The sequence below is a fragment of the Medicago sativa genome, chromosome 2 (genome assembly GCF_051527215.1).
Source record: "Medicago sativa cultivar Bolivia chromosome 2, Bolivia_mono, whole genome shotgun sequence".
Classification (NCBI taxonomy): Eukaryota; Viridiplantae; Streptophyta; class Magnoliopsida; order Fabales; family Fabaceae; genus Medicago; species Medicago sativa.
In genome coordinates, this window is record NC_140750.1 from 74,778,623 (window position 1) to 74,805,323 (window position 26,701).

At 34.5% G+C, this 26,701-nt stretch overlaps 1 protein-coding gene and 1 long non-coding RNA gene across 4 annotated transcripts; one reads left to right on the forward strand and one right to left on the reverse strand.

The window, feature by feature from the left end:
* Positions 1 to 2,134: 2,134 nt before the first annotated feature.
* On the reverse strand, positions 2,135 to 2,566 carry LOC146950701 (uncharacterized). Its single transcript, XM_085748660.1, has one exon. It carries the CDS (start codon positions 2,564 to 2,566, stop codon positions 2,135 to 2,137), a length of 432 nt encoding a protein of 143 aa, XP_085604786.1.
* A 2,052-nt stretch (positions 2,567 to 4,618) lies between these two features.
* LOC146950702 (uncharacterized) lies at positions 4,619 to 8,266 on the forward strand. Of its 3 annotated transcripts, none has more exons than XR_015027676.1 (5): positions 4,619 to 5,229; positions 5,812 to 6,037; positions 6,118 to 7,400; positions 7,752 to 7,824; positions 8,043 to 8,266. It is a non-coding gene; the product is annotated as an uncharacterized LOC146950702 (long non-coding RNA). The 3 variants fall into 3 exon arrangements; XR_015027677.1 differs by lacking the exon at positions 7,752 to 7,824 and having other exon boundaries at positions 4,636 to 5,229; positions 6,118 to 6,287; positions 7,327 to 7,400; XR_015027675.1 differs by lacking the exon at positions 7,752 to 7,824.
* Positions 8,267 to 26,701: the final 18,435 nt, after the last annotated feature.

Below are 26,701 nucleotides of genomic sequence, written 5' to 3' on the forward strand. Positions count from 1 at the left end.
TACACAATGTTGATTTTGAGGTAGATTCCAAGCGTGTAGCAGATCATTTCAACCGAAGCAAGGGAGATATTACTGAGTTTGGAATCATTATGGATAGTAATATTCAGTATTGCTCCTTAAATTTAGAAAACTCTCATGTTGAGTTTATTAGGAGGCAAGCGAATGAGGTTGCTCCTTAAATTTAGCTTCCGAATTTTTTATGATGTACCGACATGTATTCATGACTTGATTTATAATGAAATGTTATAAGCTTTTTGTTCTCAAAAAAAAAAAAAACTAGATGACTTTGAATTATCTCCAAAAAAATTAGTATCGTGATGGAACTTCGATGTTCTCTTTAACATTTAAGAGAAAATGGGTAGGAATACATACTGACCTAGGTTTTGTAGGTTTCATGCTCATAAGAGCACGATGGACTTCCTATTGAAACAAAATCTCTTTTAAATGTTTTAAGGATTACGAACATCTTTAAAATAATTCATCTTGTTATTACTAATGATTTTTGTGAGAATTGTTTCATCTAAGAAAGCTCTCAAGATCGATCTTGTACCATAATCATGAAGATCAAAGAAGTTAATAATCACCATTTTAAGGAAAAACTCATGAATTGATATGGACAATTAAATGGGATTTAAAGAATGTTTTGACCCATTAAAGAAAGACTATTACTTTTCCCACCATGCTGCCTTCTCGCGCGCCCTGCAAAAATTCCAAAGATACCCCTGGTCTGGATTACGTACTCCGGACCAGATTGTTAGTGTTTCCGGAAAATATAATCCGGGCAAATACGCTATGAATATTTTGTGTCTTTCTTTGATGTCAAGGGTCTCTGTTGACCGTTATACGACCCCCGCATAAGCTGCAATGCAATTTCAGGGGTCGTATGAGCGGTCAACAATGACCATGACACCACAAACACTCTAAAAGCTACCTAAAAAACTTAAATTTTTTGAAGAAAATGTAAGAAAGGAGGTGAAGAAGAATGAAGGAAAATGTTGAAGATCCAAGCCTTTTTATAGCCTAAAACAAGTCCTAGGTCATTTGGAAGTCAAAGAAAACGTGTTTTTCATTCAAAACTGTCCAAAAAACGCGTTTAAACTCCACTAACCGGCCAAACCTTTGGTGAAACGGCACCGGCCAAAATTTTACTGAGGTGTTTCGGAATATAAAATCCGGATTGCATGTAGATGTTCCGGATCTTATAGTCCGAACTGCACCAGACCCTTTTATTTCGAGCATTTCTTGGCGAATGGCTTGGAAAAAAAATATAACAACGGTACATAACATAAAAAGAAGCAACATAAGACAAATAAAAAGTTAAAAAACCATAATAACATAAATGATGAATCTTTTGGGAAGGTGTTCGAAGAGGAGCTTTTGAACTCGATCATGCCGGCCTGCCAACTGACATGTTATGATCGGCAGGCCGACATGATTGAGTTCATAAGAACCTCTTCTTTGGAGTTAGATCTGCAACACAATGAAGAAAAGCAAGGTGTTTTCAAGAGGATTTCTTTGAGTTAGATCCTGCTGCCTTGCCAAATTACATATTCATCTGGCAGGCAGCAAGATCTAACTCATAGAAACCTCTTGATATTTTTGAGTTATCTATCTATCAAAGAGGCATCAAGGGCTATCTATATATTTTTGACAGCATGCTGAGGATCTTCATCATGCCGTTATATAGAGATCTATATATTTAAAACAGCGTGAGAAAGATCATCAGCTTGATGACAAAAATTTGCATGGTTATCTTTGGTGTGTTTGTGTTTTGCTGGTATTGAAGATCAAAACCGGAGAGGGTGTATTTATAGAGGTCCTTGGATGTTGTGGACCACATAAACTCTTGGTGCAATGTGGATCACACAAAAAATCCTATGCTGAGGTATTCCGGATTTCGTTTTCCGGAACACACTTACGCCTTAGGTGAATCCAGATTTCATAATCCGAAAAGCATATCTTTGGTTATTTTATCGATTAAATGAACATCTTTGACGTAAATTAAAACATATTGAAAGTTTAAATAATATATATATTATTCAAAACATAATGCAACAACTTAATTCAATAACACATAACTAACACGTAATTAAAACAACATAAAACACGCGATTAATTAAAACATAGCACATTATCACGGATCATCTAAACTAACTTCTTCCTCCTCTGGTCCCTCCAGCAAAGCCCTGATCTCTTCGTAGTTCCTGGGCCGGTGCAAACTTTTCAGAATTTGTTCAGTAGATCTAACCAACGAAGCGTCCAACTCGATCGGTCCTCTAGTGCTGTGCTGACCAAAGACAGAGAACATGGTTCTCACGTCGTCGTTTGTGAGTTTCATCCGGCTGAAGTGAAGAGATCCGGCTGAGTCAAACAATGGACACCGATATTCGACACCGACCACCCTCCTCGTGTCTCTGCGGTTGAGTTGACGGTTGATTTGATCCAGCTCATCCTTCAGCCCGGAGAGGGTGACCTCGTCTCGAATCCTAAACAGATGGGGTGGTGTTCCACCGTTGTAGTAGACTGCCGCTAGCTTGGTGTTCGGATCAAAGCCAGGGAATTCCATGTTGCAGAGGTATCTGGGTGTTGTAGTTTACTTGTAATGAAAACAGGGACCCCTATTTATAGAGGTATATGGGCGTTATGGACAACGAAAATTGTCGGTGCATTGTGGGACACACAAAAGAATCCAATGCTGAAGCAATCCAGATTTTAAAATCTGAACCAAGCATCACCATACATAGTCCCAAGTTCTCCTTTGGTTCATGCCATGATCGTATCTTTCCGGAATATATAATCCGGAATATATGTGTATTCCGGATTAAATATTCCGGAGTGCACCAGAAGCTTTTGACCGGTGGTCTGCACCACAAAGAAAACGTTTTTCAAACGTTTTGGGCTGTGGTCAAGTTGAAAAACGTGTTTTTGCACGTTTTTTGACCGGCATTGATGGCTTCCCCACCTTTTTTTATCCCCCCTCCCCTATAAATATGGTTCATTTCCTCAAACATTTTCACACCTTCTTCTTTCTCCTCTTCTCCTCTTCTATAACGATGTGTTTCCATCATTGGCCTTTCATAGAAAGAGGCCTCTTTGGAAATCCATCAGGGGTCATATGATCGGTCAATAGGGAAGGGGTCAGTCTAGGTGTGAGGTTGGTTATCTGGGTGTCATATTGACCATCATGGTCTCTTGTTCCCTAGAGACCCCTGTGCCCCCTCTGTCTCCCCACCAACACCAAAGCTACTGGCTTGTCCCATCAAGCAGCATTGGTTTCTTCTTCCCCGCCATCTTCTTTCCTCCCACCCTCTTTCCTCTCCACCAGCCACTGGTTATGTAATAAGATAAGATTAGAAATAGTTTTAGGATGTAATAAGCTTAAAAAGTTTGAAAATTATTGTAATGTATTGTTCATATATTAATAAAATGAGTTGTTTTTATTCTCGTGTCTTTTTATTTCTGTTTTTTATTTTATTCGCATTTTATTTTACGAATTGTAAGGCTTAAAATTGCAAAAGTTATGGTAACACATTATTCAGGATTTTAAAATCCGGAAACATATGCAAAATTCTAACAATGTAATCCGGAAAACGAAATCCGGACCAGGGGTAAAATTGGAAAAAAATAGGGCGCGCGAGGAAAGGCATAGGGTGGAAAAAGTAATAGTCTTAAAGAAAAGATCAATTTCCTTAAAGTATCTAAGTGACATAAGTAAGAGATCATGACATGACATCACTCAAGTCACTTCTCATGAGTTGTATTGCGCAAGGCAACAAACAGCTTGCAAAACGTGTGAATTCCTTTCCTTTGCAAGTGCTGGAAATTTCCCAAGATCAATCTGGACAAAGCAAGATCAATCTGGTAGTGCAAAAACTCATGGTTTCTCTCAAGCAAATGTTTTGGAGCGCAAATGAGGTTTGAATTAAAGCAAGACCAGCTGTTTTTTCAAGAGTGGGCAGCAAGCATCTCACTTCTATAAATAGAGAAAGGCTTTGAAGTCTAAAACCAAGAGTTTGAAATACAAAGCATACATCTTTCTCAAAGCAAGAAAAGCTATCAATCTCTTCAATCATCTTTCAACAATCACAAAGCAAACTCCATAATCTTTCACTATATTTATTTTCCTTATCTCTTTTGTTTGAGATAACATTTTGAGTTTGTGTTTGTAAAAGTCTCTTTTGTTTGAGACATCGATTCAAATTATCATCCTACATAGTGTAAACTAGATCTCAAGTCTATTGGGCTTAATAGTTTAAGAAAGAAGTGAGAAGCCTGTTGAGGTTGATAATACAGGGTGTAACAGACTGATCTGGTGTGATCAAGACCTTATAGTGCTAGTTAGAAATTTCTACTAGCTGAAGACTATAGTGGATAATCTCACACGAAGTGTGGGGACTGGAAGTAACCGGGCTTGGTGAACCAAAATAACTCTATTGTGTTATTCTTCTCTCTCTCTCTCTCTCTCTCTCTCTCTCTCTCTCTCTCTCTCTCTCTCTCTCTCTTCTCTTACTTTGTACACAATATACACACACGATCACTCTCTCTAATCTATCTTCAGAACATTCTGGTCCTAATTAATCTCTGCCATATTAATCCAGAGTTCTCTGATCCTAAATTAATTCACTACAAGAAAATCAGCATTTTGCGACACTTCATCTGCGACCCTTGCCTTGTAACTGCCTCAAAGTGCATTTTTGAAACAGTTGTTGCGACTGTTTGGTCAACTGTCGCAGGTTTCTTTGTAAAATTTATTACAAAGGTGCTTTGTACGTATTGAATTCCAGCTTTCTCACTCTTTTTTTTTTTTTTGAGGGACGCTTCCTCACTCTTACTTTCCCAAATTTTTCATTTCACATCTCTCATCTTCTCCATGTCACTTTCCCCAAATCTCCAATCGGTCACCAATTTTTCATCAAATTTTTCATCTCAATCCTCAATCCCCAAATTTTATGATTTTAGCCAAATTTTTCATCAGGCTAATCCCCAAATTTTTCATCTCAATCCTCAATCCTCAATCCCCAAACCTAATCCCCAAATCCTCTCAATTGTTATGCCTAACCTAACCTAATTTCATCTCAATCGCTTCCGTCACCGCCGAATTCAGTTTCCGCCGCTTAGACACCGCTTTACTCCTCCGACGTCTCCTCCGTCACAGATCCGAACTTTCAACGAACATCTCCTATACCAGCCGCCACTTCGCTCCTCCGACAACGAAGATCTTCTACACAGGTTCAACTCTCTCTCTCTCTCTCTCTCTCTCTCTCTCGCATTTTATTGTATGAAGTCCACAGTTGCCGATCGGTTCATTTCACCTTTATGCAACTATTGTTGGAATTTTATAGCTATATCTGAGTTGTTAGATTGAATAATTCTGATGTATTGTTAGCACCGCTGCAAAAAGAAAAATATAAAAAAGTGATAAATGAATAAGATGGGATATTGATGATGTCGTTTTTCTCTCCATGATATGTTGTAGCAGTTGTTGGTTACAATCATAATTTTAGGCTTTAGGGATTCAATTTTGTTTGTTTGTTTTGGGGTTTTTTTTTTTTTTTTTTTGTGATTTGTGAATGTGAACCCACTCTCTGAGCTATATATTGTGGGGTATATGGAGGTAAGCTTTAAATAGTTTATAGATATGTCATTACCTGTTTTTATAAGTCCTCGTAAACAGTCTCACAAGTGCTTATACTAGTGGATAAGTTAATCTAAAAGGAATGAGGTGATGAGATGACACTAAATCTCTGTGTTTTAGTCTTGTGTTGTTTTTTCTTAATGATACTGATATATTGTTTTGTGCATTTTGCATAGGATAAGCAGCTGAAGAGGACTTGTTTGGTGTAAATTAAGGATAAAATTAAGTACCTTTAGGAGACAAGTGGAGTTGTTAGTGGACCTTGGAAAGGAGTTACTGCTAGCAGCGTTGGAGTACTCCTTCAGGCTTGTGGATTTCGATTATATAGGTCATTTGGATGAGATCAGTGTCTACAATGGTTAGTTCTGCACTTTTGCTCTCGGTGGCTTCACTCGTGCTCAGGTATCTATTCTCTACTTTAATTTTCGATTTTCATTATTATCAATTTTCAGTTTGATCTAAAATTTGTTTGTGCTATGCAGACTTGCAGCACAGATTCAATGAACAAGAATGTGATTGGGGCGAGCCGTCCTTCATACCTCTTGATGAATTTTCCGATCCTTCAAGTGGGTATGTTGTGAATAATACTCTTGTAGTTGAAGTTGAGGTAACACGCAATGTGGATGAGAAAGACATCGCCGACCATGTAAGGGTAAGTAGATATTCTTACGTACTTTAGAGCCCAAAATAAATCAAGCCAGGTAGCGACCTATCATCTTTTGCAGAAAGTTTAACTTCCAAATAAGTTTAGAGCTCTAATTTATTTTATGATTGATATAAGAACGCGTGTCATATTCGACTATTGCAATCAATGACTGTTCCTGACCAAAAGTATTTCCTAAACCAATATTTAATTATTAATTTCTCATGAGATGGTCCGTATGAGTATTTCAAGACAATAAAACCAAAACCTATGTTTGCCACTAATGGAATGTTAGTGGAAATTCTGATGGAGTTTATGTGTCTAACTGCCAATGGAATGTTGCAATGGAAATTCTGGATTTTTCTTATGATTGTTGTGTTCTAGTGTGGTAATCTTATCATAATAATTTTGTTTAGATTTCATACTAACTTAGTTGTTGATATGATAACATTTTAGTGGTTGGTGTTGACATATAGAAAGTTACTCTGCGATTCATGATTAGAAGAAAGATATATGGTGTATCAAGTAGCTCAAGTAGTCCAAACCAAGTATCCAATACACAAAACATGTTTCTGCTAATGTTTATAATTGAAGTTGATGATGTTTATAATTGAAGTTGATGATGTTTTTATGTTCATTTTCCTATACTTTTGATTTTTTAAAAATGAGTATTTTGTGAAAAATATTTTCTTGTTTTCTCTATTGAATTTACTGCTGTATATTTGAGCGGTCTGTTTTCTTGTCGTTTGTGGCCTTTGGTTCGGTTGAGGCTTGTTCAAAGTCCATTTGTTTTGCTGCTGTTCTGTTTTTTTGGCCTCTTTCGGGGCTCCGGAAAATTGGTTTCCGGTTAAATTTTTAGGGACGGTTGGTTTTTAGGTTCCTCAGGTATTTAAGCTATGTCGGTCTTGTATTTAAGAGCATGCAGCTGTGTTGAATACAATACTCAACAACTATTGATATGTGGTCTCTTTATTGTATAGTGAATGAATTAATTGATGATAACTATCTTGTCCATAAAACAACCATTTTTGTTTCTCAAATTTCTTAGGCATACAATGTTCTCAAAAGACCTGCTGATGTGATTGATAAATTTGACAGGAAAGCTCTAGAGCAATTAATCTGGTAAGAAATCTAGCTTTCTATTCATTTCCTCCATGCATTGCCCTCTACCATTTTTCGTTGAAGTATTTTATTAAGTGGTGGGTATAGATTATGATTTTGGTACTATTTAGATAGAATATGATGGTCTAGATAAACAATAGTGCTATGGGTTGAATTACTCGAGGTTGAGAATGTTGAAAATTATTTTAATGATAAGTTTGTTGATCTACTTGTAAATGTAACTTTCGGCAAGCAAATTCGAATCTGGGTTAGATACCAAGACTTTTAAGTTATTTTGATGAAATTTGAGTAGTCTAAGAATACAAAGGTAATGATATTATTGAGTTCCTTCACTAAATTTGGAGGGTTCAGATGCTGGTCTAGCATCCATACTGGAGTACCTGGAGTTTTGCTTGAACTCAAGACTGGTGTTTTGAATGAAAGGGTAATGATTTATTTGTTTCACATTGAATGCAATTAATTGGACTTGTAAGCTTCTCTGTAATAAATAGCTAATGGTTATTCCATAGTGGTTATTTTTGACAAATATATCAGAAAGTAATTATAAGTTTAATTGCGCGATAAGTTAGAATCATGACTTGCGTGACATTATTGCTTATTTTTGTTAATTGATGTGTCTTATATAATCTGACTTATTTTTAGGTGGAAGACTTAGAATCACCAAACAGAGCATAGCATTCTTTGGAGTCTATTCATCTCTAGTTGATCAAAACAACTTCCTCGCCAAATATCATCTACATAATTGATTAAATTTTCATGTTAGGAACTCAACAAACCTTATTGTATCACTTGTTTGTATTTTATATGAATATGAATGTAAAATTCATATTTTAGTTTATGAATTTGTTCATATTTTTTATTATGAATTATTTTAGTTTTATATATTTTTTATTAGTAAATAGTTCTATTAAAAATTCTGGAAAAAACTGATTTTTTTTTTAAAATTAACTCAACATCTGCGACCCTTGCAAACTGTCGCAATATTTTTTTTATAAATAAATTTTATGCATCTGCGACCCTTCCCCAACTGTCGCAAGTCCCTTGAAATCCATTTGAATCTCCTCATTTGCGACCCTTAGCAACTGTCGCAGTGCCTTTTGCGGCAGTTGGTGCGGCTGTTCTGTGAAGGGTCGCAAAAGACACTTGCGACCCCAACATCCGTGACTGTTGGGGAAGGGTCGCAATTGTACATCTGCGACCCTTCTAACAGTCGCAATCCGCCATTTTAAAGGTCGCAAAATGCAGTTTTTCTTGTAGTGATTATTACTTTATCAATTAATTTAAACTGTCTCCAGAACATTCTGGTCCAAGATAAAACAACTGCATAAATATTTAACTAAAGTTTAAATTAAGTCTATAATATTGTTTTATCATTTTGTCCTAATATTTCTCCAGAACACTCTGGTCCTTGCTAAATTAACTTTATAATTCAGCTTAATATAATTTTTTCTCATTCTGCTTATATTATCTCTCTCTCTCTCCAGAACATTATGGTCCTTTATATACATCAATTAATTATTTATCTATTAAACTAACATTAACCAAGAAATCTTCTTGAGTATAATTTAAAGTTTCAGGAATAATTTTAAAAGGGTCACAATTCAAACCCCTCATTCATTGTGACGTTTATTGCTACTTCACTTCCTGCTTTGTAGTTGTTGCCAAGTGAATATTCTTTTGATCCACGGTTAGAGAGGAAATGCTAGAAGTGAGGGTCGTCTTTACAAATTTATAGGCCCAATTTTAGTCTTATGAGGGGTGTAAAAAAAAAGTAAATTTTGAGCCCAAAAAATAAATAAGGCACTATAAAGAAAAAGCATTAAAAAGTACACTTTATTGGGACTTGAGCCAATGACAACTCAGTTATCAATCACATAAGTATCTATACCATTAAAGCTCTACAATCAATTTGATTTTTTTTCACTTTAACTGTATATAACTATTATTTTAGTGTCTTATATATAAAAAAAAAATCTTAGGCCTCAAAAAAATTGAGACCCAGTGGCATAGCCCAACCTCGACAGATTATGGGCCAGCCCTGCTAGAAGCTACAAGAGGGGTTGTGTGACGATCCTTGGAACAAAATAAGCTTTTAAAGTAGATTTCTGGGTTGTGTGACGATCCTTGGAACAAAATAAGCTTTTAAAGTAGATTTCTGCTCTCCCCCTGCACTTTTCGCTCGCACCCAACTGAAAATACTATGATGCCCTTGCGCTAGTTAATTAGCGCAAGTGTAAAATAATGCGCAAGTTAAGTTAAGTGGCGTGAGTTAAGTGGCGCATAGTGGCTTTTTTTATTTATTTATTATATTCAAATTATTTTATTCTTTATTCTAAATTATTTTATTTACATTATTCTAAATTATTTGTTCACTTTATTCTAAATTATTTATTTGCTATTTTCTAATTTATTTATGCACTTAAAATAAATTCGAAAATAAAGAATAAATTCGATTTTATTCTAATTCAATATTTATTCTAATTTATTTATTCATTAAATACAAAATTAGAAAATAAATTCGATTATATTTATTAAATATTTATTTATTCAATACATAATCATAAACATAAAATAAATGCAAATATAAATACAAATAAAAAAACAAAATTAATAAATATAACTCTCATTTTATTAATATCATTCAAACATTACAATAATTAATACATATATTTTATTGGAATTCACTAATCTACTTATTATCTTTTTACCCTCTTGGGGTAAAAAGAACTTTTTACCCTCTTGGGTATATAGTGATAGCTCTTGGGGGAAATAGTGATCAATCCTGTTGGGAAAAAGACATCAAGATCCCTTGAGGTAAATTTAAATTTGGTTCCTTTTATACTACCCCCGGGATGATTCTTTTTACCCACGGTAAAAAGATTTTGGGAGTAAAAGGAAGCAAACCTAATTTTACCACAAGGGATGATGTCTTTTTCCCCAACTCGACTGACCACTATTTTCCCAAAGAACCGACCACTATATACCTAAAGGGGTAACAAGAGCCTAGAGACTATAGAAGAAAAAAAGAAGAAGAAGAGAAAGAGGGGGATAGAGTGGGAGGAGATAATGTGAGATGGTGTGAGGAGGAAGTTTGTGAGGGTATTTATAGGTAGGAATGATAACCTAGTTTGTATCTACCATAAATGTGGTAAAAATAAAAACGTGTAAAAGTGGTTAAAAATGTGTAAATTGAATGTTGAAAACCTGACCAAAGTGAAAAAAACGTTTTTTTCTTCAGTTCTGACCACCGGCCAACTTGCGCGAGTTAACTCGCGCAAAGGCTCAGTGGTGCGTGACTTAAGTCACGCAGAGATTATAAGGTGCGTAAGTTAAGTCACGCAGCGTAACTTAACTCACGCAGGGGTATATTTGGAAATCATGCTGGACGCGAGCAAAATGTGCTGGGGGAAGAGCAGAAATCATTAAAGTATCTCAAAGCCTCGGAACACAAAATATCGTTGTTTGTGCATCATTTACTAGTGTGATACAATGAAATTTGTTTCTTTGGATAACAATTTGCATGTGAAAGAAAGATGTGTTGCAATTACTCGATATATCCACTTCTCCCCTAGACTTATGGTATCAGAGGGTTTCTTCTTAGAATAATACCTACTTTTTTTTTTTTTTTTGAAAATTGGAATAATACCTACTTTGAAGGATAAGAAGTGAGTTTTTTTTTTTTTAATGACACATATTAATATGTTAATTGTTATTTTAGTTTTTCTTCTTGTCTAGACTTGAACCCTGAAACTCCAACTATTTCAAATAAGAGGTGAAGTTGAATCAACATGTTCTAATGAATCATGGATTCCTTAGATCCTTGCTTCATATTCCCTTTTACTTATGAATATACTCCCTCCGGTCCTAAATATAAGTAAATTTGACTTTTTACATTCATTCAATTAATGATGTATGTGGTCCATAATATGAACCACATACATCATTAATTGAATGAACCTAAAAAGTGAAATTTGCTTATATTTAGGACCGGAGGGAGTATTACCAAAAATCTCTTTATTGAAAACACAAGAGAGTCTTGAATAACATTATTAAGCGAGACAAAGACATTTCCAAGTTTCCTAATTCCAAGCTACTTATCTCAAGATAAACGAAATACAAGATGAACTAAATTTCTTAATATATATATATATATATATATATATATATATATATATATATATATATATTAAGAAATTTAGTTCATCTTGTATTTCGTTATATATATATATATATATATATATATATATATATATATATATATATATATATATATATATATATATATATGACAAAATGATTTATAATAAAATTCGGATGGAGTAGGTATTTGTTGCCGGTCCAAATCTCTAGTAGGCATAATAGGTTAAAATGTCTATATATCCAATTCATATATATTATGGACCTTAGTCAACCAGTGTTTTGCATGCCAACATCTATACCCTTCATTGTCAAAATAAGTTGGGGCAGCAGGGCCGAGTCAGGAAAAAAAATTCAGGTGGTCTATCAAAATAAACTAATATGTGTGTGTAATTTATGTTTTAATAAGCATTACTCCTTCATCCATCAAAGAGGGGTGATTTAGGGTCAATTTTTGACCCAAAATCACCCCTCTAACTCGTTTTCCTTTTTCCCTTTTATTGAAATAAGTGATTTTCACATATATTTCGTTTTTTATTTTGTGATTTTGTCGTCTTCGTGCGACGTTGGTTTGTTCGTCGTCTTTGTGCGACCTTGTTTGTCTTGTTTGTTTCTCTCAGGTATTTGATCGGTTCAAATTGTTAGATCAGCTTTGATCCAGTGCAGATCCAATCAATGATTTTGGCGTCATCCACGTTGCAGATCCGGAGGTTATTCCGGTGATTTGAATATAGTCATACTTGTAGGCATTTGTACTTTGTCGTTTTATGCTATTAACATGGATACTGTGAGTATGTTCACAGATTCATCCTTTTTGTTTTTAGCAAACTTGCACTATATCGATGTACTCTATCAATTTGAATGAATGAATATCATTTGTTTTTGTCAAAAAAAAAAGCATTAATCGGCACAAAGTTGACCATAAAAAAAATTAAATTACATATCTTAAAATTTTAAAATAATTATCTACGCATTTCGAGTGATTTAAAAATGTGATAGTAACGTTTAGTCGCTTACAACTTTTTGCGGTGGGGGTGGGCCATGACCCACCCAAGCTAGTATGGGTGTTCATGGGTTGGTTAGGTCGGTTTTGGTCAAACTCGTCATTTTATCCAATCAAATGTAATTGATCTGGATGAAAATCCTGTATTCATTATGTCAAACTCGAACAAACCAAACTCTAAGGCGTAGTCTTCGTTTTAAGGGTCTCCTTCAAGTATATGCTTGAGCCCAGCAAACATAAGAATAAGTAGAAGCCATTAGAACTAAGTGTGTGTTTGACCCAACTTTTTTTTTTTGGTGCTTAAAAGCTCTTGTAACGTTAAAGTTAAAAAATAAGAGTTTTGTAAAAAAAAAAAAAATTGTTTGGTAATAGCTTTTTTTTTTAACTTCAAAAATAATTTTAAGCTGGATTATGTTTGGTCATTATATTTTTTTTATTTTCATTGTAAATTATTTTAAATGAATGAGACATTAAAAAATAATTTAATTAGTATGTACAATAAAAATATATTAATAAATTATACATTTCTTAAATCATATATCACCAAATAAATATTGGTGAAGATATTTTATAGGGTATAGTGAATTTTGATAGAATATAACAAATTCTACGTGAACAATTGTAAAATGGTAATTGGTGTCACCATTATTAATAATAATTTCCCATTTTCCAATTTAAAATAAAAATAAAAAAGAAAGATAAGTAAACATAATTAGATGAGCATGCTTTCCTCTTAAAAAAAATTAGATCAACAGTCGAAAAAAAAGGCAGGCCAAACAAACTTTAAAAGTCTCTTTGAATAAATAAATAACTTAATCAAATGCTTATAAGTTATGAAAATAAGCTGAGAATAACTTCTTAAAATAACTTTTTTTTTCTCTTCAACTATTTTAGAGAGATTATGAAAATAAGTTGAAGATAATTTATGATCATGTCAAATATCGTGTAATTCAAAATGAAAGGGAAGAGAAAATTAAAATGGAACAACCAAATCAACAATACATTATGTTACAAGAGCATGCTATGACATAACTTCTTCTAGACCAACTATATTCAACACCATAGCATATAGAATACTGCTATCAATTATCAAATTAATCATAAATCTACGATACCTGTGGACTTTCCCAGAAAAATATTATCCTCAATCATAATGTTTATCAATAACTGGAAACTATGTAATGGACAGACAATTATTGACTAATGTAATGGACAAATGCTATGTCTTCAGCATAAAAATGCTACAACCAAAGGACCACCGAAACACAACCAAGTTATGACAGACAATTATTGACTAATGTAATGGACAAAGCATCAAATACTTCCAGATGAGTCTTCTTGAGTTCAGTCACAAGCCTCTTGAAGGTTTCTTCAATATCCATCTCAGATATGGCAAAATTTTTCACCAGCAAAATCACCCTTCTTCTTTATGCAATTTGAACTTCCTCTGCCAAGTTTGCTAAATAAAGCATATGTGAGAAATGATTTTACTATAACAATAGAATGTCCAGCATCAAAATTTACTTCATCAAATAAAACTAAGATTGAGCTAAATAATAACTCAAAAATGCTAAATAATAACTCAAAAATACTACGCAAAGAAAATAAAACACATCAAACCATTTAAAAAATAGAACAGTGCACATACAAAGACTAAAGAGAAAGATACAAATTTGAAGACTATTTCATTTTTCAAGAGACCAAAGATTTCTTTTTTCTTTGAACAAATGAGAGATAAATCTCGGGGAACTTCTACATTAAGCGTATGAAACTAATTACAGTAAGTTTTCGAACAAAAAGTGTGGAATGTATTGTAAATAACTGGTTTTTATATGAAAACACTTCTTCATATCAAATTTATGCCTTTGAGAAATTAAAAATAAACAGTTAGACATTAGTCAATAACAAAAGAACATGTTAGCAGGTTTTCGCTGTCATGTACTGGAGGATCACACTCACCGGTTCATTAGATCCTTAGCTCAAAAATACGATCCCCAATCTGAAAAATACGATCCTTAATCTTGTTCATTAGATCATTGAATTCTAAGTTGTTATCTTTAATGCTTTGCATAACAGACATGAGACTAGCAACTTCTTGATCTCTAGCCTTGTCCTGAGTTCACGATCAAAGTATTTATAACTATCATGATTCATGAAGGGGAATGAAGATGCAATGTTTAATAAGATAGAAACTGAATAAGAAAAAAAAAACCTTAATTTCAATGGAGTTAGTTTCCTTGCAACTGCTCTCAGAAATTAGTTTTAGATTCTGCACATGTTCTTCAAAGAGAGCAACTAGTTGATTATTGTCGCTGAAGTTATATGCATGGCTGAATCTAACAGCTTCATCATATTGTTGTTTCTTGATAAGATTTTCAACAAAATCTGAAAATTGTAAGAAAATTTCACTTCATCAAACTGACCAAAACAATTATACAATTGTTCTAGTAAACGAAAAAAAAAAAAGAAGTTGATTGGACCAAATAGTTCAAAATTAGTCAAACCGTTTAGAAAATAGAAGAGATACATACAAAAAGATATAAATTTGAAGTCTATTTCATATAAAACAATGTGGGGTGGCTAAAAGAAAACATTTCTTAAACTAACATACCAGAAGCTTTATCTGCAAAACCAAGAGTTCCAAACAGCTCTACAGCTATCTCGTACTGAGCAGCAAAACCAAAAAGCTTAAAAACTTCATCTTCATTGAAAGAAGGAGCCAATCCATAATTAGACAGAAGGAGTAGAAAACCCAGAACCGCCGCTGAATTTTCATTGTTTTGACTTATATAAGCTTTCACATCCAGAGCTAGCTTCATTGCTTCTTCTCTTACTTGAGGTCTAATATCTGGTGAGATTTTCCTTAGTTCTTTGAGCAAAAGAATGTCGACATCATCAATAATTACAACATTGTCTCCCATCACATGCTCCTTTTGAATAATGGGGTTCTGTATAATTTCTAGGACAACTTTTGCTGGATCTGGTACTTCTTTAAGATGAACATGAGTGTCATCGTCAACCGACTCAAGTTCATCATTTTTCTCACTTGAGGGTCTTGATTGATTACCTGTGTAAAATGTAACTGAATAATTAGCTAGCAGATATTTAAGCTTCCGTGGTATTTATTGAAGGATAGATAAATCAAGATGACAATATAAATTTATACGATGTTATATAAAATGAAAAAGGGAAAAACCTCCCTTGGATCAATATACTGATTTTCTTTTGTGTTACCATAACAGTGTAAATAAAACATTGTCATGGCAAAAAAGAAATGAATTTGTTGTAATTAATAGCTTCCAAAATTGTTCAAGAAAGTGAAAATATAATCCAAATTAGTAATGAAATTGTCTGAGATTGAAAACTAGTGAAGATTTCAACTTGATTGGTACATACAACATTAACGATTTTAGATGTTTTTATAAAAAAATAGGTATAATAGGTAATTAAAAATATCGACACCATTACAAGAAACAGTTGAATTGAAATTGTATCAAAAACTAAATGAAAAAGAACATTTACCCAATTCTGATGCTTCATCAAATGGTTCAATTAAAGCATCATGTTGTTTCTCTCTTAACTCAAAATCATCTGTGCATCCTTCAAGCTGCTTCTCTCTTGAATCGACCTCTTTCCCTCGTCCTTCAAACTGTTTCTCTTCTGATTTGGAATCCTCCATTCGCCTTACAAAACGTTTGAGTTGCTGCATTTGAGCTTTGTATTCCCCCCTTTCGGATTCAAATGCCTTTTTTCGGTCTTCAAACTCCTTAACTTGGTCTTCGAATTGCTTCTTTTTTGATTCGAGCTCCCTCTCTTGCCCCTTGAATTCCTCATCTCTTGAATCAAACTTCTTCACTTGCTCTTCAAACAACTTTTCTTTTGACTGAAGATCCTCTAATCGCTCTTCAAATTTCTCTTTTTCTAATTTGAGCTCATTCGTCTGGCTTTTCAATTTATCCTCCTTTGAATCAAGCTCCTTTGCTCGGTCTTCGAGTTGCTCCTCTTTTAAATCTAGCTCCTTCACCTGTCCTTCTAATTGTTTTTTCTTTGCATCAATTTTTCCGCAAAGATCCTTGAGTTCCCGCTCATTCTCTTCACGGGCCTTATCAATGTTTTGAATTTCTATTTGTTTTATCATAAGTTGATGCTTGCACTCTCCTAGCAAGTCCTCCATCAAAGAGAGATCGGCTTCCCTTGTTTCTAGAAACTTGTCATATTCTTCGATTTCTGTCTTTATGGACTGCAGTCTTGTTTTATCTTGGTTTTCGGGTGTCAAACATTGATTACGTTTGAACCTTTTAAACCGGTGATATCTTATTTTTTCTTGGGAAGGGAAAAAGTAAGCAAAACCCTTGAGAATCGAGGTCCGGGAGTTGTTTTCGCTACGGGAAGGTGTTAGGCACCCATAACGACTATAGTAACCTATAGGAACCGTCTTTAATTTCTACGCGCGCGCTTTATTTTTTAAATGCTATTTTGAAATGTTATTTACACCTAGAAGTTACTAAATGAAGAATTTGGAGGGAGAAGAATGTTTTTGGATTTTTATTTTAGTTGAATTGAAGGAATTTTGTTCCTTGCCTACGTACCCGATTAAGGGATCAAATCCACCGTAGTTCTCTTCCAAAAATGTTTTTGTTTTTGTTGGTTGATTTTAAGTTTGAAAATTGGATTTTGAAGAATAGAAAGAGGCCTCAAGGGCATGAGATTAGGAAATAGTGAGGTTGGATTAGTGAATTGCAAAAGAAGTCAAAGTTTGATTATTTTCATTGAAATTTGATTAAGAAAATGGAAAAGAAAATACAATGGGATATTGGATCCCAAGGTTTATTTGGAAAAGGTTTGAGTGAAGTTGTTCACATTTGTTTGGAAAATTGGGTTTTTCTAAGTATAAGTCCTAGGCATTCATCTAAACATACAATCCTAAACATACATCTAAACATGCATATTCTAGCTATAGTGGTGTGTGTGCATGTGTCGGTGCTTGTGTCGGTGTACATTATTAGAGTCCATTGTCCTTTACATCATACCCTAGATACATTCTATGGCCTCTTTGCCAAGAAAATTAAAAGCATGAAAGTAAAATATTACAAAAGCTCCTAAGTATCACAATCTAACTTTAGTACAAATTAAGTTGCAAGAAAGAAGATAGAGATGAAAATGGGATGCAATGATGATGCTTATGGTGAATATGAAACATGAAAGGAAAATGGTTAGTAGCATAAGGCAAATATCAAAGAAGTGAAGTAAGAGAAATATTAGAGTGTAAAAGGTAGAAAATAAGTGCAAACACGGCTAAAATTTGTTCATAAAATGCAAGAACCAAGTGACCTATAATTCTCACATTTCAATTACATTTTAAAGGTTTAGAAACAAGTTTTGGAATGGGGATTAAGGCTACATGATTTACTTGACATTTTAAAACAAGTTTGAAGCATATTTACATTATTTAGCTACTTAATGACTTGTAAACTAAGTAACCTACCAAAATTCACAATTATGCAACAAAATTAAACACAAACAGTAGCTAAAACCTTATGAAATCAAGTGGCATAGGTCACCAAAATTCATCAAGCAATTTGGATTGAAATCAAGCAAAGTTTCACTTATTTTTGGCACAAAATATGACAAAAAATAGCAAGAAAAATAACACCTCACTTTTAACCAACTCTAACATGTGAAAATTATCACAAAATGCTACAAAAACATCAAGAAGCCTATGTGAATTTTTAGGAATTTTTAAAGGTTTTTAGGACTAAAAAGTGCAAGAAAGTTATTAATTCTAACAAAAATAAGAAAAAATGCTTCAAATATTTTCGCAGGCTTTAGCACAAAAAAATACCACAAAAAATGTTAAAGAAATTATCAAGAACACATAGAAAAAGATTTAGGAATTTTTCAAAGAGTTTTAGGCAAAGCAGTGGTGTAAAAATCAAAACACAGTGTGAAAATAGTAACAAAATGAAAGAATACGAAATCAACAGCAACAAAAGGCCCAGGCCCAAGGTCATGCATGGATCTGGATCATCCATCAGCTATACAGCCATTGGATTGATCCAGGTCCAATTTTGACCAAGATCCAAAGGCTGAAAACGCACAAGACATAGTGAAGCAAATCTAGCACGCATCAGGACCATACAACTCATAACAGGACAGATCTAACGGTCTAAATGTGAGGGAACACAGGATGAACACAACACGCGCGCGCGTGTGATTGGATAAGGAGTATATAAGCAAAATCAAAGGGAAATTCCCATAACTCTCACTCCTTTCTCTCTCTACAAAAGACTTAGAGAGAGAGAGTCTGCAAAACTCTCTCTTCTCCGACCAAACACCGGTCATCTTCCTCACTTCTCCGACGCGGTGGCCGGCGGTGGCGCCGCCGCGTCGGAACCCTAACGGAAACCTAATCATGCTTTCTTGACGTTCTTGACCTCCTCTTTCTGATTCTAACACTCGCTTTGGCAGAGGACCTACGAATCAACGTAGATCGGAGAAAGAGACTTAACGCCACGTTCTTGTTTTCAAATCCTTTTAAACGGCGTTTTGGAGAAAGATCCTCTATCTACGTTGATTTGTTGAAAAAAACGGCATAGACATGAAGTAATCTAACATGATTTGCAGAGGAAAAATGAAGAAAGTACCTGGACGGAAGAGATGATGAATTTCTTCGAGTGTTCTTCTTCTTTTGACTTCTGTGAACTTGTCTGATTCTTGATCTGCTTTGTTGATACTTCGATTTTGATTTGAAACCCTAGGGTTTCAAGTTTTGCTGCGATTCTTGCCCTGATTTCTTCGATCTTCCTCTCCTCTAATTCGATTTCGAATTCAATCCGTTTTCTTCTCTTCTCTCAAACTCTTTCTTGTGATCGCTTTCTGGTTTGAATTGCAGGAAGGAGGGGGATTCGATGATGAAGATTCCTTATGGAATCTGAGAATCTCTGGAATTCGAATTAGTTTTTTGTGAATTTGTTGCTGGATTTGATCGAATTATGATGAAACTGCCATGAATTTGAAGGATTGATGTTGATTCTGGATTCAAGCAATTCGGTTAGGGTTTGGAGGTGGATGAATGTTCATGGTGTTCGTGTGATTTTCTGAATTTCTTGGGGTTTTGATCGAAAATTCTTGGGAGAGAGAAAGTGAAATGAGTTTGTTGAGTTGGCAGAAAATGAATGGTCTCCTGGACCTTTGACCAGTGAGTTGGCTTTTATAGCTGACTGTGTGAAGGTAGTATTTTTACAACGATCAAAAGTAAGTATTTTTATATCGTCTCCACAGGGATGGTGTATATCTTTAAATATTTCCACAATATTTGTCACGTTAAGGATCTGAATATAATTTGTTTATTTGTACAAAACTATTTTAACTACTTGACATAAAAGTAAAATGAGAAGATATAGAGTAATTCCGCTTGAGGTCAGAGACATCAACCAAGCGTAACAACTGCAATTCTCTCGATCAATTAACAGGTTCTAGCATATTCAACAATATTATCACAATCATTTCTACAACATCCTTCGTGTCCAAAGTGATATTGTTATTTCCAAGTTATCGTTTAAACATTCGTGCCCAAAACATTTAAAAGATAACATAATCGATCGTGTCATAAAACGATATAGTTATTTCTAACGTATCTTTTAAACATTCGTGACCAAATCATTTAAAATATAACAAAGTCGATCGGATAACTTAACCGACGATTTCCCAACCGATTAAATGTCCGAAAGCATTAAGTTCTTGATTAAAAGTGATTATCAAAGATTAGTCAAACGCGTCAAGAGTGATAATTTAAGATAGATTGTTATTCTAGTTCTAGATTCAAGAGTTCGTGTCCAAATCATCTTGAATCTCGATGAAAGTATTAAGAACGAGAATAACAACAATATTGAATAAATAAGCTAGAACCATAAATTAAAAGATCAAGAAATTACATAATAGCTAGGTTGAATACCTCAAAACCACAAGTTAGATGCAACTACATATGTCTATGATAGCTTTGCAAAGGATGAAGAAAGATGAAGATTCCATGAAAAGATCCATGATGTCTCAATGAATCAAATATTGAATCTACTCCTAACTACCTTGCTTTGTGTTTCTCTCTATGGAAAGCTCTAACCTTCTCCCTAAAACTAGAAAACATAAGGAAAATATGTATATGAAGAACTATGTCTTCAATGGTGTGTTTTACAAGAGAGAAGGAAAGCTTGTTTTATAGGCAGAATTCGAGGGAGGACGCTTAAGCGTCCTTTTCATGCTTAAGCGTCCTCACAAAATATCTTCTCTGGGCCAATTGAAAGCTGCCACGTGGAGAACCACTTTGTTTTATCTTGGTTTTCGGGTGTCAAACATTGATTACGTTTGAACCTTTTAAACCGGTGATATCTTATTTTTTCTTGGGAAGGGAAAAAGTAAGCAAAACCCTTGAGAATCGAGGTCCGGGAGTTGTTTTCGCTACGGGAAGGTGTTAGGCACCCATAACGACTATAGTAACCTATAGGAACCGTCTTTAATTTCTACGCGCGCGCTTTATTTTTAAATGCTATTTGAAAATGTTTATTAAACCTAAGAATGTTCTAAGTGAAGAATTGGAGGGAGAAGAATGTTTGAGTTTTTATTTTAGTTGAATTGAAGGAATTTTGATTCCTTGCCTACGTACCCGTTTAAGGGATCAAATCCACCGTAGTTCTCTCTCAAAAATGTTTTTTGTTTTTGTTGGTTGATTTTAAGTTTGAAAATGGGATTTTGAAGAATAGAAAGAGGCCTCAAGGGCATGAGATTTAGAAAAGGTGAGGTGGAATTAGTGATTTGCAAAAGAAGTCAAGTATGATTATTTTTCGTTGAAAATTTGATTAAGAAAATGGAAAAGAAAATACAATGGGATGTTGGATCCCAAGGTTTATTTGGAAAAGCTTTGAGTGAAGTTGTTCACATTTGTTTGGAAAATTGGTTTTTTCTAAGTTTAAAGCCCTAGGCATTCATCTAAGCATACAATCCTAAACATACATCTAAACATGCATATTCTAACTACTTAGTGATGTGTGTGCATGTGTCGGTGCTTGTGTCGGTGTACATTTTTAGAGTCCATTGTCCTTTACATCATACCCTAGATACATTCTATGGCCTCTTTGCCAAGAAATTAAAAGTGGCATAAAAGTAAAATATTACAAGAACTCCTAATTATTACATTCTAATTTTTGCATGAAATTGAAACTTAAAGTGCAAGAAATTAAAGTGAATGAGGTGATGAAGTATGGAATACTCATGATGTATGAAACAATGAACAAATGGTTAGTAGCACAAGATGTAAAGCAAGTCAAAGCTATCATAACAAAAGTAAGAAAATTAACATAAGAAAAATAAGCAAAAACAAGTGTGAAATAGGCCTAAAAATCATCACCAATGCAAGGCTTGAATATGACCTATAATCCTCATACTTCAAAGAGTCTCCCAAGAATTTCAATTCAATTTTCACAAAGAGGATTAAAGGAACATACACTACCAAGCATTTAAGACAAAAATTAGGCAAATTTCACATTATTTATTCACAAACAAAACTTGGAACACAAGGCATTAATGACATATTCACAAACAGCACCAATTTCATGGATTCAAGGTCACAATTTTCACAAAATTCATATAACAAGGTTCCACATCAAATACTCAAAATTAAGGGCCAAGATCATGCAAAATTTTCACAAGAAATTATCAAAAAAGTAACATAAAATCACAAGAAAACTCCACATATATTTTTATCAATTTCAACATGCAACAATTATCACCAAAATACCACAAAACTATCAAGAAACATGCATGAAAATTTTTAGAATTTTTAGAGAATTTTCAAACACAAAAACACATAAAATTTCACAATTTTTTAACAAAAATAGCAAACAATTGACAAAAAAATACCACACATTTTTTAACCAAGATTCAACATATGAAAATATCACAAAAATATCAAGAAAATGATTAAGAACACATAGGAATTTTTTGGGAATTTTTTAAAGGGTTTTTGAACATGCAGGGGTGCATAACGCAAGAAATTATTAAGAACATACAGGGAAGGGGGGTGTAAACAGCAAAAGAGTAGAGAAAAGAAAGGCTATAGGCAAGTCAGGCCTAAGCCCAAACGAAATGGGTGGACCCATGGGTTATGGGTATCAAAACGGGTCAAAACCCATGGGTTAGCATAAAGGAGTGGAAGTGTGTGTGTGTATACGTTTTGTTTCTTCCTGAAGCAAATACACCTTCTTCTTCCTATCTTCTTCTTCATTCCAGCCAAAACAACACACCACCTACTCCTTATTTCTTCTCCTTTCTTCATTCTCTTAATCATAATTTTCAAAATTAAAGCCCCAAATTCCAAAGGATCTAACAAATCAACATCAAGAAATGCAAAAAAAAAAAGGAACGATGCAAAAAAAAAAAAAAAAGGAACGATGCTTCTCTTCTTCCTCAATCATTTTCAGTTCAGATTTTTCCACAAAAAGCTTCAATTCACGCATTCAATGGAAGAAAGGGGAAAGAAATTACCTCAAGCTCTTCTCCACTTTGATTTCGCGGATTGCAACTCGTTTCGGTGAATTGCGAATTCACGTTCGAATTCGTTCCTCTTCTTTGATTCACAGCTTCTGACTCGTTCTTTCCCCTCACCACTCGAATTGACTCCACGCAGCTTCTTCCTTTTGATTCCGTTCAGTTTTGCTCTTGATAGCTTGATGAAGCTTGGGTCCGATTGTTGATGTTGTTGATGGATGATGATGATGATTGTGTTGTTGTGATGTTTGAATCCGAAAATGGAGTGGATTAATGGAAGTTTCTGGTGGAAATGGTGGTGGATTGTGGTGGTTTTGGTGGTGGAAGGTGGTGGTTGAAGTGGATGATGGAAGTTGTTAGGGTGGTGGAGAAAGAAAAAGTGGTGGTGGAGAAAGAAAAAGTGGTGGTTTGAGTTAGTTAGAGGTGAGAGAGAGGGTTGTTATGGTGGTTGAGTGGTGGAGGGAAGTGGTTAGAAAATTGGTTATGGTGGTGAAAATGAGAAAGAAGAGTTAGTTATGGAGGAGGTGGTGTTGTTACGTGAATGAAGAAGAAGGAGAAAAAAGAAAAGAGTTTTTTTGTGATTTTTGTGGAATTGTAAAGAAAAAATTGGTGAATGAAAAATTGACCATGGTTTGACTTATATAGGCTAAGTCATTGACCTTGGACCAATAGGATAGAGACATGTGGCACTAGACTTGTAACAAACTCTTAAGGACCAATAACATTTGGACACATGGCACTTGGACTCTAACAAACTAAAAAAGGATTAAAATGCTAATAACAAAAGTACGAGGACTAAAATGAAAATTAAACTAAAATTGAATTGAAAAAGTAAAAATGAAAATTAACGTAAAGCGAGACGATTAAACACAACAAAGCAGACTAAAACGTATCAGAAATATTATGTGAAATGACCAAAACGCCCCTAGGGACTAAAACGACTAAAAACGACTCAAATGCAATTTTAAAATGATTTTTGACAAGGGATTAAAGCAAGAGCTTATACAAGCGAATTAAGAGACTCAGAGACAATTTTTAGAATTTAAACAGGGTTTTGACACTTGAAATGACCAAAATGCCCCTAAGGGCAAAACTGACTCAAAAATGACTTCAAATGCAATTTTTAAAATGAATTTTGACATAGAATGAAACAGAGACCTATTCAAACTACTTGAAAAGACTCAAACAAAATTTTAAAAGACTGAAAGAATTTTAACATATGAAATGACTAAAATGCCCCCTAGGGGCTAAAATGACTAAAAAAATGACTCAACTGAATATTTTTTGAAATGAATTTTGACATGAGCTTGAAACAAGGAAAGACTCAAACAATTTTCAAAGATTAAAATGGGTTGAATGCAGGAAATGACTAAAATACCCTTTTACATGAATTTTGCAAATAACATTGAAATAAAATGCAGAGAAAGATGCAATTGATCAGAGACATATCAAATGACTTATAATGCAAGAAAAGGAGAATTAAACAAGTATTTTTAGGTCCAAAATTAGGGTATAACAGCTGCCCCTATTTAAGTTTCTTTGTCCGGAGAGTCAAGAGACGAAGTCTTAGAATTGACGGGACGAAGATACTTAAATATTAACATTTGCACTGCTTTTGGACATAAAAATACGCTTTCAGATTTTCAAAAACATGAATGCCATGCAACATTTCATTTATGAATGCAAGACAATCGAACCGGAATCTACGGGCTGTGTCACACCACCAAGGGATTTATAGACATCAAGGTAGAAAGAACGGGCAACAAATAGACAGGTACAGATTTTCAAACAAACACGAATGCCATGCAACATTTCATTTATGAATGCAAGACAATCAAACCGGAATCTACGGGCTGTGTCACACCACCAAGGGATTTATAGACATCAAGGTAGAAAGAACGGGCAAAAAATAGACAGGTACAAGCTGTTCTTTGGATCGAACTTGCCACTTGACCAAGAAATACAAACAAGAGACGGGTACAAGCTGTTCTTTGGATCGAACTTGCCACTTGACCGAGAGATACAAACAAGAGACGGGTACAAGCTGTTCTTTGGATCGAACTTGCCACTTGACCGAGGAGATACAAACAAGAAACAGGTACAAGCTGTTCTTTGGATCGAACTTGCCACTTGACCGGAAACATAGTCAAAAGGTAGATACAAGCTGTTCTTTGGATCGAACTTGCCACTTGATCGGAAACATAGACAAAAGGTAGATACAAGCTGTTCTTTGGATCGAACTTGCCACTTGATCAATACCACAACATGTAAGTTGGTGCAAACTGTTCTTTGGATCGAACTTGCCGTTTGACCGATAACAAAACATAAGCAAAGGGTTCAAACTGTTCTTTGGATCGAACTTGCCGTTTGACCGGAAACATAGACATATACGCAGGTACAAGTGGTTCTTTTTGAATTGAACCTGGCACTTGACCAGTAACAAGATACAAATTGAGAGTCTGGTTTAACAAGATACCAATTGAGGGTAAATTGTCATTGACCCGATTTGCAAATAGACATGACCATTTTTGTTGGCCCAAAAGTAAATTGACATTGATTTGAACTGAATTGACAGTTGAAATTGACATCAGCATTGACATTGACATTGACATTGACATTGACATTGACATTGACATTGGCATTGACATTGACATTTGACATTAACATTGACATTGACATTGACATTGGCATTGGCATTTGACATTAACATTGACATTGACATTGACATTAGCATTTGACATTAACATTGACATTGACATTGACATTGGCATTGACATTGGCATTTGACATTAACATTGACATTGACATTGGCATTTGACATTAACATTGACATTGACATTGGCATTTGACATTAACCTTGACATTGACATTGACATTTGACATTAACATTGACATTCGACATTAACATTGACATTGACATTGGCATTTGACATTAACATTGACATTGACATTGGCATTTGACATTAACATTGACATTGACATTGGCATTTGACGTTAACATTGACATTCGACATTAACATTGACATTTGACATTGGCATTTGACATTAACATTGACATTGACATTGGCATTTGACATTAACATTGACATTGGCATTGACATTTGACATTGACATTGGATATTGACTTTGACATTTAACATTGACATTTAACATTGACATTTAATATTGACATTTGACATTGACATTGACATTGACATTAACATTTGACATTGACATTTGACATTTGACATTTGACATTTGACATTGACATTGACTTTGAATTTGACAGTTGACAGTTGGATATGCAACATGTATGTATGGTATAACAAGATTTTTGGATGTATGAGCACATAAAATGCATGGTTATGCATGTATGAATGCTTGAAATGCATGATTGGTTTGTAACTTGGCAGAGAAGTTTCACAAAGGCAGACAAGACATTGGAAGATTGGGCACGTAGTGGCTCGTGCTGCGACATATTCACAGGGGGAAAACCTCTTTGGAGATACCGTCGTTGAGAGACGTATCGAGACCATGGCTGAGGGCAATAAAACTTGTAGAGGAGGGACCCTTGGAAAGTCCTTGGATACAGGTCGCCGTTGCTAGGCGTGTCAGTGCTGGGTAAATATTGGATGTTCGCATC

What these genes read in the sequence shown, in the direction of transcription:
- LOC146950701 (XM_085748660.1), bottom strand. Translation starts at nt 2,566, where the DNA reads ATGGAATTCCCTGGCTTTGATCCGAACACCAAGCTAGCGGCAGTCTAC.